At 37.2% G+C, this 12,552-nt stretch overlaps 1 protein-coding gene across 1 annotated transcript; it reads left to right on the plus strand.

Annotated features, from left to right (window-relative positions):
* The first annotated feature begins 75 nt into the window (after positions 1–75).
* Positions 76–11,261, plus strand: TMEM19 (transmembrane protein 19). Its single transcript, XM_009074635.1, has 6 exons — positions 76–223; positions 4,897–5,010; positions 6,450–6,587; positions 6,891–7,145; positions 8,161–8,370; positions 10,885–11,261. The coding sequence occupies exons 1-6, from the start codon at positions 94–96 to the stop codon at positions 11,046–11,048; spliced, it is 1,011 nt and encodes a 336-aa protein (XP_009072883.1). The 5' UTR covers positions 76–93; the 3' UTR covers positions 11,049–11,261.
* Positions 11,262–12,552: the final 1,291 nt, after the last annotated feature.

Consider the following 12,552-nt stretch of genomic DNA (forward strand, 5'->3'; position numbering starts at 1 on the left):
GGAGGAGGAGGAGAAGAAGAAGAAGGTGTTAGCGGTGTCGCTGATGCGCTGCGCCTTGTCCTTTCCCACCAGGTGTTCTCCTTCTGGATTCCCATGTCCTATTACCAGGAGGATTTCTTCAAAGAGTACCTCAAAATGATGGCGAACATGGTCATCCTGAACTTGCTGATTTGCATTTCGCTGGCGTTCTGGATCGTGTCCATGACTGCAAGTACGTACTACGGTGAGTCCAAAGGCCGGGGACCAACCGAGCCGTCCCGCACGGCCCTCCCCTGCAGCCCCTGCAGCCAGGAGGCAAAAAATGGGAAAAGGCACAGCCTCTTCCTCAGCAGAGCTGACAACCCCACCCCTGAGAGGAGCTGGTAGGGGCTTAGAAGGTGCTGACAGCCACTTCCTTGCACTTGTGCCCAGGGATACCATAGGATTTCAGGTGTTGATATCCTTTGTGATTTCTCTCCCTAAAAGAAGGCAAATAAAAATAAAAAAGTGAAAAGAAACAGCTAGCTGACGGAGGTAAGTACGTGACAGCACGGGAGGAGTGTGTCAGCCTGAAAAACTGTTTTGGGAATGCACGTGCAGCAGCATGTTCAACATGCAGAGCATGGCATGCAGGGGGAATTCCTTGGTCAAGGAACTGGGAAACAGGGGAAATGGGATAAGAAGACAGGGATGTATGCATGGGGTGGCTGGCAGGGGTGTGTACTGTCAGCTCAGCATTCTGTCCAGACAGGCTGTCGCTCAGTTATGTGTAGTTGCAGAGTCAGAGGTGCTTTGTGTGATCTGTGGTTTTGGTTCTAGGACCGTGTTCAAGGCAGTGTGCAAAAGCAGCAGTGCTGCCTTCAGTATCAGTTCCAGCTTAGAAGGACAGGCAAAGGCCTGTCCTTAAGACCTCAGCGAGTTTGATGCAGGAAGAGCTCTGGTGTCACTGCAGTGATGCTGAGAGTGCCTAGGGATGTACTTTTGGCATCTTTCACAATGAAATTTGTGTCTTCCAATTTCAAGTCAAAATGAGGTAATAGAATATAAAAGTTGTAAGAATCTTACTGTGTCTGTTTCATTATTGAGATAGCATACTCTTTTAACTGAACAATAATAAGTCCTTTATTAACTGCTTTTATTTTAGTGAGTGTTCTGGAAATCTAGAAGGAAACAAATGTGTTTAGGACATTAATGGTAAATTGCCTCCTTGGAGGTTAAGTTGCTGTGGACACTAGTGCTTTATGGAATGGTGTGGAATTATGACAGCTGAGTAGGATATAATTTTCCTGTTTTGCAAGCTTGTTTAAATTCAGATCATAGTGACTTGAATGACTAAGCAAAGGCAACAAACTGGAAACTCGGGAAAAAGCTTTCTAGAAGGCACTGTACTTACTTTGATGAGAAATTAACTTGACTTTTTAAATTCAGTTGGTTTTGTTTGTAAAAGTGAACTATTTGTAGTTTGAAAACTAGGACTTCTTTTTTTGTTTGGATGTCGTCAAACTAGTCTATCCTTGTGGTTTGGGCATGTAAATTTAAAAATCGTTAGTGAAGGGTATCATTAAAAACAGTCATTGTAAAACAAGTTTGGGGTTTTACTAATTTCCAGTTAAATACTTCGAAACATTGTCAATTGGCTTTATTTTCTGTATAAGGAGGATAACAGGTGAGCCATTTTTGCATAGATTTTAATAGTAGACCTGAAATAATTTATTTCTCTTCAGTTCTGAAAAAGCTTCTGCATTTGAAAAGTATACTGCTTTGATTATGTGGAATTGCTTTTGTAGGAAAGTAAGGAATTAATAGATTTAAACTGTGAAATGTATTCCAAATGTTGGCTCTTGTGTTGGCTCGATAACCTACAATCAGGTATTTGAACAACCATAACACAGGAAGCTCAGTTCAGTTAAATTATGTTGACCAGTAAATAAAGTGAAGAGGCAGCAGAGACCTGTGTTGGTTCGTTTAGCCACTCCTAAAGTCATGTGTGCTGTTCACTTAGCAAATGTGTAAATGTAAACCCCATACTCATGTGAAATCAAAGGCAGGGGTTGAGTAATATGGCAGTTCTGTTGCAGCTACTGTCAGGGGACAAACATGAGTGGAAAGGATCCCCCACTCATAGAAAAAGAAGGCCATCTCCTGGATTAAATATGTGTTTTCAGTCTATGTTGAATTATACCATGTCACAAAGAAAATAATTTCTCACACAGACATCTTGTGCAAACAAAGAATAAATTCTGTTGTCACAGTCTGTTTGGCTGAGAAAAAATAACAGTGTGGAGAGTGGAATGTAGAAGTGGAAAAGGATTGCTCTAGAGAATCCTTAGAAAATAAAACATTTCTGAGAGTAAATATGTATCATAAGACATGAAATTGTTGACTGCAGCTTGCTTTTCAACAAGTCTGCAACACTCCAGACCAAAGTTGGGGAGAGGCTGTGAGTGCATGCATGTGCATCAGAGTGACTATGCAAGAGCAAGGAATGAGAAGGCTAAATCATCTCTGGTTCTCAACTAAGCCAAATTTTCAGTAGAAACAGGTCAAGGAGACTGTAACAGAAGAGAGAACTGCATTAGATAACTTCAGGCTTCAGACTGTGTAACACCTGACCTGTATGTCACATGGCTACTTTACCTTAATTCAAAATGTATAGTGTGTATTGTTCCTTATTAAAAATGAGGATCTGGAGAATACAATGGCATGCTGGAATAAACTTCATTTTTAAAGTGTTCCTAGTTTACCTTGAATGTTTATAGGACTAGCCCTTTTGTTGAAAAATTTAGGGTTAATAAAGTCGCAGGAGCATCCATTGTAAGGATAGTGGATGTGTTCTCAGGTACTGAGGGATATAAGTTTAGCCTGTTGAGGAGAATGCTCCTGTGGGGGAGAGAGGGACCCAGAAGCTTGGTTACTATGGATAAAGGCAATCAGACAGGAATGCTCAAAAAGATGATGAGAAGAACAGAGAGCAGTAGGGCAAATATATATGTTTTACGTCAAAGCTGTCTGTAATTACTGTGCAGCATGACTGAAGAGCTCGGAAGCTTGGTTCAGTACAGACAGGTAATTGGGGGAGGGGAATTATACCCTCCATGTTAATATATTCTCATCTGTTTCAGAAATGGAATGTCTTTAATTCTGTCAAAAATCAGTAGATTATAGAAGTTGTAAAAAGTTTGAAGTATCTCTCTCCTACGCAGTTGTAATCATCCCAGTTCAAAATACCCATAGCAGAATTGGAAAGGAACAGTGTAGACAACAAGGATGGTCAGAGCAAATAAAACACCATATGAAGAAGACTTAAATAGGTAAAGATATTTTGGCATAGAAAGGAAACATCCTCCTATAGGTCATGAGTGGCAGGAAAAATGTGAATAGGAAATCATTAAGCAGTTGATCATAAAATTAACAGATGTCCAATGAAACTTGAGGCAGGAGGATTGTTGTTGTTCAGCTGTTTGAGAGACCTTTTGCAGTGCATCTAAAACCAGAATTCAGTTCTGTGGGGAGAAATTTTTGCTGCCTTAAAAATTGATGAGGCAAATATGTTGGGGATTTTAGGAATGACAGCCTAGAGGCTCCCCATAAAACAGGAAAGATGAGTCTTTATCTGTTTCTAATACTCTTTGCTTGTGCATGTGCAGCCCACCACTGCTAAACGGGATTCTGAGTCAGACAGATATTTGACTTAATCCAGTTTGGAACTTCAACCAAGCATAGTGTAGCAACAATCAGAATATTGTGGTTACCACAGAAGAGAAAGATTTTCTTTAAAACTGTAAAAGAAGGCCAAGCAGGTAGATGTCCTGTCTTGCATCAGTATAGATTGTCAGTAACACTGGGATTAAACTGATCACTTGTTCACAGACAAGCAGAAGAACTGCAGGGCTTCCTGCTAGTTTTATTAGATGACATCAAGTATCACTGTAGTGCAGCTAAGCACTTAAATATATAACAGAATAGCTAAGTTTTCCAAAGCAGAATAAAAAGGATAAGGTCATCTGCCAGCCCAGTGGCAGCACTCCTTCTATTAACATAGTGAGAAATGGTGTGGAGAGCAAAGTGACAATACATAGATTATGAGAAAAGGATGAAGATAGTTGTTTTCATAGCCAAGAGCTATCAAGCTAAAGCTTTTGATGAACAAGAATGCCTTTTCCAAAAACACTGCTGTTTGGGATGGCTTGAAAAACAAGTTAAAGCTTCCAATATATTGTACTAATTTTCCTTCTGTTACAATGCTAAAAGAGCATTAATGACCATAGACAGTGTTGTTAATTCCTTTATTGTTGACATATTTTCTGAAATGTCAGAAAAATTAATAATAATTATTATTCCTATAGTTACCAGCAAATGAGTCATAACTTGATCTATGAGCAAAGCTCTTGCACTAACTTAAAATTGCTTTGCAGTCTCTTTACATGAGAGCAATGCTGATGTTTTGTTAACTGAAATTTTAATTTTATGCAGAACTGAAACTGGACTCTACATACCCTATTGTGGCTGTATGTTTGGGTTTTTTTTTTCTAACTTCTCAACTTATCTGTTGTGTCTGAATCAGGTTTCAGGCGATCTTAACATTTTGAATGTTAGTTCTTGGTGTTTATAAATCCTGTTTAGAATGAACAGTATCCCTGTGTTTATTTCTTGTCACATTTTGCTATTTTCTGGTAATTAATTTTCGTTCATGTAATATATTTTTCTTTTGAGAACTGAACAGAAAAATTAAGTAGATAAATGCAGATACTTTGGTCTTCTGTTCATAAGAATACCTTTCTTCTGAAAGATAAAAAGTGTTAATCTCTATTAAGATTCAGAATTTAAGTATATACTAGAAGATAATGACTTTTCAGATATGAAGGCATTAAAAAGGCTTGTAAGGATCATCTGTAACCCTGTTATTTGATCTGTCAGGTACGTTACGACCCATTTCTCCATGGCGATGGCTTTTTTCAGTCTTGGTTCCGCTAATTATTGCTACACAGGGTTTTAAGAAGAAGAGTCTTGATCACAGTGGTGCATTGGGAGGTATGTTTTTTTCTGAGACTATTAAGCTAAACATTTAGTAAACAAAATTAAGGTCCTTTTTATTGCCTGTAATTTAAGACTTTACTATCTAGTTCTATTATGGCGGAGTATAAATGTAAGCATACATACCTTACATTCATACTGGTTTGGGTTTTTCTCACGCCTGTTTAAAAGTCAAGTTACTTCTGTGATTTTGTGCTTCTGTTGGTAATTGATTCGCTTAATATTGTCATTAGATTTATATAAACCTAGAAGAATTTTTTAAACTTCAGTACAGTATGTAGTTAAATCACATATTTTGGTTTCACATGTAGGTGGGTTCATGGAGAAATAAAGAAGTGGCAGAGGGAGTGGTAAAGAAATACCCTAAAACCGATCCATGTCAGCAGCCTACCTGCCTGGCAGGAAACCAGATATGATAACATGGGTTCTCCTTTCTGTAATACAGGTGGTTCTAGGCATTTTTTTTTGACCTGACAAAAATCAGAAAATTATGTCTGTACTTTAAGTAAAAAACTTTCAACCAAGCTTTTCTTGACCACCTGATAAAAAGCCCAGCATAGTGTACAGCAGTGATTACTGAAATTTGTGGCAAGATTCCTGGGCGAGGTGATTCACCCTTGTCTTGTGACATTGTTTGAATTGATGTTCAGTGGAATGAAATGAGGCATCAAATCCTTTCCTCCCATGACACCCGTTTTGCAAATCTTGTTCTGTCTGTGAGTTACGGGGATTATTTTCTAAATTTAAAAAAAATCTTTTTCACTTCTATGTTTGTACCTCCTAACATAACAGTTCTGCCAGCCAGTTTGTATTGGTGTTTGCTCTAAGTGCAGCCAATTTTCTTTCAGTTGTTCAGGATTGTAGTCCCATGGTGTGGAGTGAAATTAGACCACCCCAGAGAAGGGAGAGATAAAAATGAATTGCATTCAGGAGCTAAAAATTACAGAAATAGAGAGGTGGCATAAAAATCAGAAACTGAAAAAGAAAAGGAAGAACAGAAGGGAGAAGTAGCATTTGCTCAGATAGAGAGGAGGATTATAGAGGTTATCTTAGAGACCTTGGTCATGGGGTTTGATACCCAAACTGACGATAAACTTGCTGATAGAGGTACAGCCACTGCTGTGTATCTGCTCCTTATGCAAATAATAGTATTCTTCAGGCAGAGTACTTAAATTTCAAGTATATATCCTTTGGCTTCTGTTCTTTTTACTGCTCTGTCTTATATTTTTGCACAGTATTACTGATTTGTGGCAAAAAAAAGGTCTTAAAAATCATGCACTTCAGCAGTAGCAATAAAATATCTTATTGCATGATTGTCTTAAGTTTATCATCACGAAGATACTCTTCATATTAAAAAAATTGAGAATACTTAATTGCTTTTGCAAAGCAACCATTGTTACATGAAGGAACTTCATATACCTTTTTTTCCTTCATAGGATTGGTGGTTGGATTTATCCTTACTGTTGCAAATTACAGTTTCTTCTCTTCTTTGTTTGTATTTTTCGTTACTTCTTCTAAACTTACTAAATGGAGAAAAGATATAAAGAAGCAGATAGATTCAGAATACAAAGAAGGTAAGCCAAAATAACCTTAATTCTTTCAGATCCAGCGCATATTCCTGTTCCTTTCAAAGAGTCAGATGAGATGTAACATCTAGAACAGGGAACACTGTTGTGACTCCCCTCCACCCTGTCCCTGTGAACATTAGCAAGCAACTTTGCTTTTTTTCTGTTTAATAAATTGCCATATAGTTTCTGTTTTGAACATGTATCTTTTCAAATTGAACTTTATGTATGTGTATTTTGCTTTTGTCTCATGTTGTTACCTGTCAATTACTGCTGCCTGAAAGGACTAAAATTGAGTTTTTATTACTTCAGGTGGACAGAGGAATTGGGTTCAAGTATTCTGTAATGGTGGTGTTCCTACTGAGCTGGCTCTCTTATATATGATAGAAAATGGGCCAGGTGAAATTCCTATAGACTTTTCAAAGGAATATACAGCATCATGGATGTGCTTATCCCTTTTGGGAGCTTTGGCATGCTCTGCTGGTGATACATGGGCTTCAGAGATTGGTAGTGTTATGAGTAAAAGCAAACCAAGACTGATAACAACGTGGGAACAGGTTCCAGTAGGTAAGGTATTACCTGTTCTACATATTCTTAGTATTTTGTTAATCTGTTTTGAATTATGCATCCAACTCAAAAAGTTCTAAGAAAGACACAGTAAAACAAACACCTGGGATTAGAAAAAGTTGCTACGAGTGCATTCTCTGAAATGTAATATACTCAATTGTGTTTCTTCTGCATGTTGTGGCTGAGATGCACCACCATAGCATTCATGGAGCTAATATCATTGTGAATGCTGTTACTTCTCATCTCTGACAATATTAAAAGTGTTTATATTATATTTTTTTCTATTGAAGAATACAGGTTATCAACTTAATATTTTAATTGGTAGAAGATATATATATTTAATATAGGGACTACAGAAAACTCACTTCTTAACCAAATTGCTCATTTCCTTTAATATCTTACCAAGGGTATATGAAGTGAACTTTCTGTCTGTCAGACCTTGTCTCTACAGTGGATGTCACTGCCATCTTAAAGCAGTATGTCTTACTTGAGTCTTGCTGGCATATTGATCAGAGTGACAGGTCTTTTTGGATAGAATTTAAATTCCTCAGATTTTAATTCAGTGAGCTGTCAAATATCTTCCTGTCTATGGATTTTGTTCTTCTTTTAAAATGTGTTAGTGAAATATATCTTGGTATACTTTTTCTGAAAGAGGCATTGCTTTAATAACAGGCACATCTCAAGGTCTGGTTTTTGGATCGAATCTGTCTGTCTCCCCCTGTAGACATATACCAGGTGACATTGAGAGGTGTGCTGTCTGGTTTTATTTAGTTTAATGCTAGTGGATATTCTAGATAACTAGGTTTAGAGATGGGAAAAGTAGTAGCAATAGGCTATAATGGTACAGGTTAAGCTGCTCAACAGCATAATGGGAACTATAAATAAAAGCTGCAGTAGCAGACCCTTGTAGATATAAGGGGAGAGGATCACTGTGAACAGTTTTGATTTCATGTAAAACATTTGAAACGAATATAAGTCTTAAATTTGTAAATCAGCTTCATTTTGTTTGATCTAGGTACTAATGGAGCAGTTACTTTTGTGGGCCTGCTCTCAAGTTTGCTTGGGGGCATGGCAGTAGGTATAGCCTACTTTGTAACACAGCTGATTTTTGTGACTGATCTGGAAATATCTGCTCCGCAATGGCCCATTATCGTGTTTGGCGCAGCTGCTGGCCTGCTGGGGTCACTTGTGGATTCCTATTTGGGAGCTACGATGCAGTACAGCGGTAAGGTTCTTCTTTTGCTTCTTTTTTTTTTTTTTTTATCCTCTCTCCTAATGTAACCTAAAATTGGATTTGAATTTCAAGAAGGGCTGAGGACATAAATGGGAAAAATGCAGACTTTGCGATACAAAGGACAGAGAGAGCAAAAGTGATGGTCATAATGAAAACGAGTAAGGGCACTGGGTCCTCTTCCACATTTTGATTTCTTTATCCTAGCTTACTGTCTTGTTAATGACTGAAAGAGACCAGAGATCTTCAGCATATTCCCTTGGAAGAAGCAATTGCTGTCCTCTCCTTTTCTATCTAATTATAGTAACCATTTTATAAGAGAAAATGTCAGCTTCATTTTATTCATTTACTTTGATTAAGTTGTCACAGCAGAAGCTCCATTCCTAACTCTGAAGACTGAGCAATAGTCTGAGCTTTAAGAATTAAATAAGAAAAGCTCCAGGAAAATGTGCACAGTATTTTGCATTCTGGTTTTTTCACTGCTTCATAGAGTACTATTTCCTATAAGTTAAGCATATCGCAAACTAGCTGTGACTTTAAATTAAAAAATCATGTCCATTTGTTTAAAAAATTTGTTGGCTTGCTGATTGTAAATCATTTCAGTGTTTACTCATTGCTCTGAAGGATCATTGTCTGAATAAACACTGCAGACAGCATTTAGGCTAAACTATAAACTTACCCAATGTTTGAAAATTGTTTAAAGACCATATCTGGCACTGTTTTGTTTAGCAGCTCATTTACAGAGAGAACTTAAGTTTCCAAATTTTGTTGTTGGTATAGTTACTTGTTGGAAGTTGAGGTTTGACTGTGCAGATGCACTGCCTAAGAGACACGTGTCCTTTAAATCTACCATTACAGTGAGAACTGCAAACTGTTGTTGATGCTCTGGGTTTGGCTTTCGAGCAGTTTTTATGCTGTATTCCTTGTAATTCCAGGGAAATCCAACATATAATGGAGTGTTTAACTATTTGATGAATTTTTAGATACTTCTATACTAGAGAAGAAACACTTAAGCATTCAGACAATGGTTCAAGCTCCTAATGAGGCAGATATATGAAGAGAATGGGATTAGCCCAGCTAATGCATGCCTGCATTTATCAGCATCTATTTCTCCTTCATTTTGTGTCGTTTTTCCATGCTCAGCAACTTTGCTAGCTGCAGCAGGGGCAGTATGCAAGTTCCATGGTTCTTTTACAACTTCATAAGCACTGCTGGAGTGTGTATACTATATTATACACATACATGCTATGGTACATATATGCCGTGATATAGATGAAATAGTGCAGTTCATGCAATGTATATTGTTAGGTTTTGAGTCCCTCTTTACTTAACCCACTTTTCCAATCCCTATTCAGTGTGAACTCATAAGAAATACTCTAATCTCTCTGCAGCATCTCGAAAAAACAAAAAATACAGTAGTGGTAATATTGCCTTTTTTTCTTTTTTATTTTTTTGTGGTTTTTTTGTTTGTTTGTTTTTGTTTATTTTTGTTTTTGTTTTTAAACAATATGCTGCTACTGCTAATCCCTTCTGTCAGTGTTTTTCCTTTTGGTAATATTCCTGGATTTGGTGTAGCCTGTGGTACCCACTCTTTCTAAAAGAAGGTCCATCCCTGTCCACACATCTATTAATTAAAACTTTGTCTGAATAGCTGTGCAGAATTGGCTTCGAATTTGCCCATGTATCAGGCTGAAGATATACCTGTTCTGTAAATAAGAAAGCCAGTGGAAGGACTTACTTTTCTTGCTAGTTTATGCTCTGAATGTACAAATGTAGAAAAATTTATTCCCAGTTTTTCTCAAGAAAACTTACTACTCTCTAAAACATAGAAAGTGTTAAGAGTTAAACTATTAGACTTTGATTCTTACACCCCTTCGAAAAGACCCAATATGCACTTAGCTAACCTGTCACCTCCAGGCATCAGTTGGATTAGCAGGAGGAACAGACAATTCCACACCATCTTAGAAAAGATCAAGTGTGGTGCACAGCACTGTGCTACTCTTTTGATAATACAGAGACAGAGTAGGAAATGATCTAAGTACTAGGGAAAAACCTCCAGCTGCTCCTAGTATAAAATTGCTGTGTAAATAGAAATTATAAATTCAGCCTTTATAAGGAGCTTGTTTTCTGTCAGATCAAGTAATAATACTATTTCCGTAATTTTCCTTTGAAAATAAATACATCTTCTAGACAGGAAATACATGTTGCTAATCAGTTGTTTTGTTCAAAACAGCATCATTTTCCTCTAGAATGACTCTTGGAACAGCTTTTTCCTCTTCTGATTTAGCTTGTTTCATTCCTTTCTTTGCTGTGAAACTACGTAAAGAGAAGTAGATTTGACAGAACTGTAACTGCTCAAAAGAAGTAAGTGACTGTAGTCTAGTTTAGTGTGATGATGTCTTCTTGTAGAGGTTTAACACCATAATAGTAAACTGCATTTAGGAAGTTGCATACACTTGGTTACTAAGTTTTTCAGCTTTGTAAAATGAAGTCTTTGTCTTTTCCCAGGTTTTGACCAGAATATTGGCATGGTTGTTAGCCACCAAACAAAAGACTCCAAGCACATATCTGGGAAACCTATCTTAGACAACAATGCAGTAAATCTTTTTTCTTCTGTAATCATCGCTTTGGTACTTCCAGGCATGTCATGGTTTTTCTGGCCAAGGCGTTGAAATGGTTTAAGGTTTTCTGCATGTGATTAATTTATGTTCAGTCTTACCCAAAGACTCCCAAGAGTTCTATTCAAACTCTGTTGAAAAGAGAGCTCTGAAACTTTCAGAGAGCTGAAGGACTTTCCATCTCAGCTTAATAAGGCTGTAAGCATCATGTGGCAATTGGCATTTCTCAGGACTTGGACAGGGTTTGTCAATATGCTCTCGCTGCTCTTGAGATGGATGTAGGTCCTTGCCAAATGAAGTGAAGCATTTGCTTCATTTATCTTCATGCAGCTGAAGGGTCAGCATCTATGTTCTCTCCAGTCCCCAGCATCTGGAAGGGCAAGAAGCTGGAAATAGAAGTCTAATCTCCATCAATGGGTGTGATGGAACGTTGTGGCTATTGTCCAAGCTGGACACAAAGTACGCTCCAGCTTTATATAGGCAATGATAACATGAATGAAATGGGTGAATTCTGGTATTGTACATAATCTACAGTAAGTAATGTCTTATGGAAGTATTTGGCAGGGGAGGCTGGGGAAGAGGGAATTAAGCCTTGTTGCCTGTTCTGTATCCTGATACTATCCACTCCCCAAGAATTTCAGTAAAAGTGATGCCACTACATAATGTTTGAATCAAGAGACTAAATTTAAAATAGAAACTCACTAGCTGTTGATGTAAGAATAATAAATTTTTCTGTGTTTTTTGGCATCTTTGTTTCAAAACTAATGATCAAGATTGTCAATACTGTGGTACTTATTAAATAATTTAAAGATAACAGTTGTGAAGTCACATTCATCTCTTTAGAAACAGAATTGTTCCATAATGTTTAGCATTCTGACCAAACTATACTCCTTCATTATTTCTCAGCAGTGGAAGTGTTTCCTGTTTTGTTTGGGGTGCTATTCAGAGATGATGGCCTCAGCCAAAGAAGCTACAGTGGTTTTCCTTGTAGCAAATGGGAGAAGTCTCACTTATGAACCAATTCAAAATGGAAATTTAACTTTTGGTGCTCAGGCTCCTATGTTAGGTGATTCTGTCTTCCATAATTCATTTATAAAAGAGGAGGAAGTATTTCAGCCAGCACTGACTGTATTTAAACTTTAGAAATACTTTCATAATAACCTCTTTCTCTTGACATTCAGAAGCTAGGGCCCATACTATTAACTTATAAAAAGCCTTTTTTTTTTACAGATAAGTAAGTATTTTGTACTGAACATCTGTTTTTGTACAAAGGTCTTGTGTATATTGTCTGTCTTAATTTACTTGAATTGTTTATTATGCCGCCTTTTATGGGAATATTAAAAAATTTTAACACCTGCCATATTGTTTACTCTTTTGAAATCTAGTCTATATAAATCTGGAATTTATCACTGGGACTAGTTCATGCTATTATCCAGGTATAAAGATGAGATTTTAAAGTAGTAAAAGCTTATTGAAAAGAGCAAATTGTGCAGCTGCTGTATGTCTGTTTCTGTGGAAAGGTGCAAAATTATAAAAGGAATATATGCACTTAAACTGT

The sequence above is a fragment of the Acanthisitta chloris genome, unplaced genomic scaffold, assembly GCF_000695815.1.
Source record: "Acanthisitta chloris isolate BGI_N310 unplaced genomic scaffold, ASM69581v1 Scaffold39365, whole genome shotgun sequence".
In the NCBI taxonomy this organism is placed as follows: Eukaryota; Metazoa; Chordata; class Aves; order Passeriformes; family Acanthisittidae; genus Acanthisitta; species Acanthisitta chloris.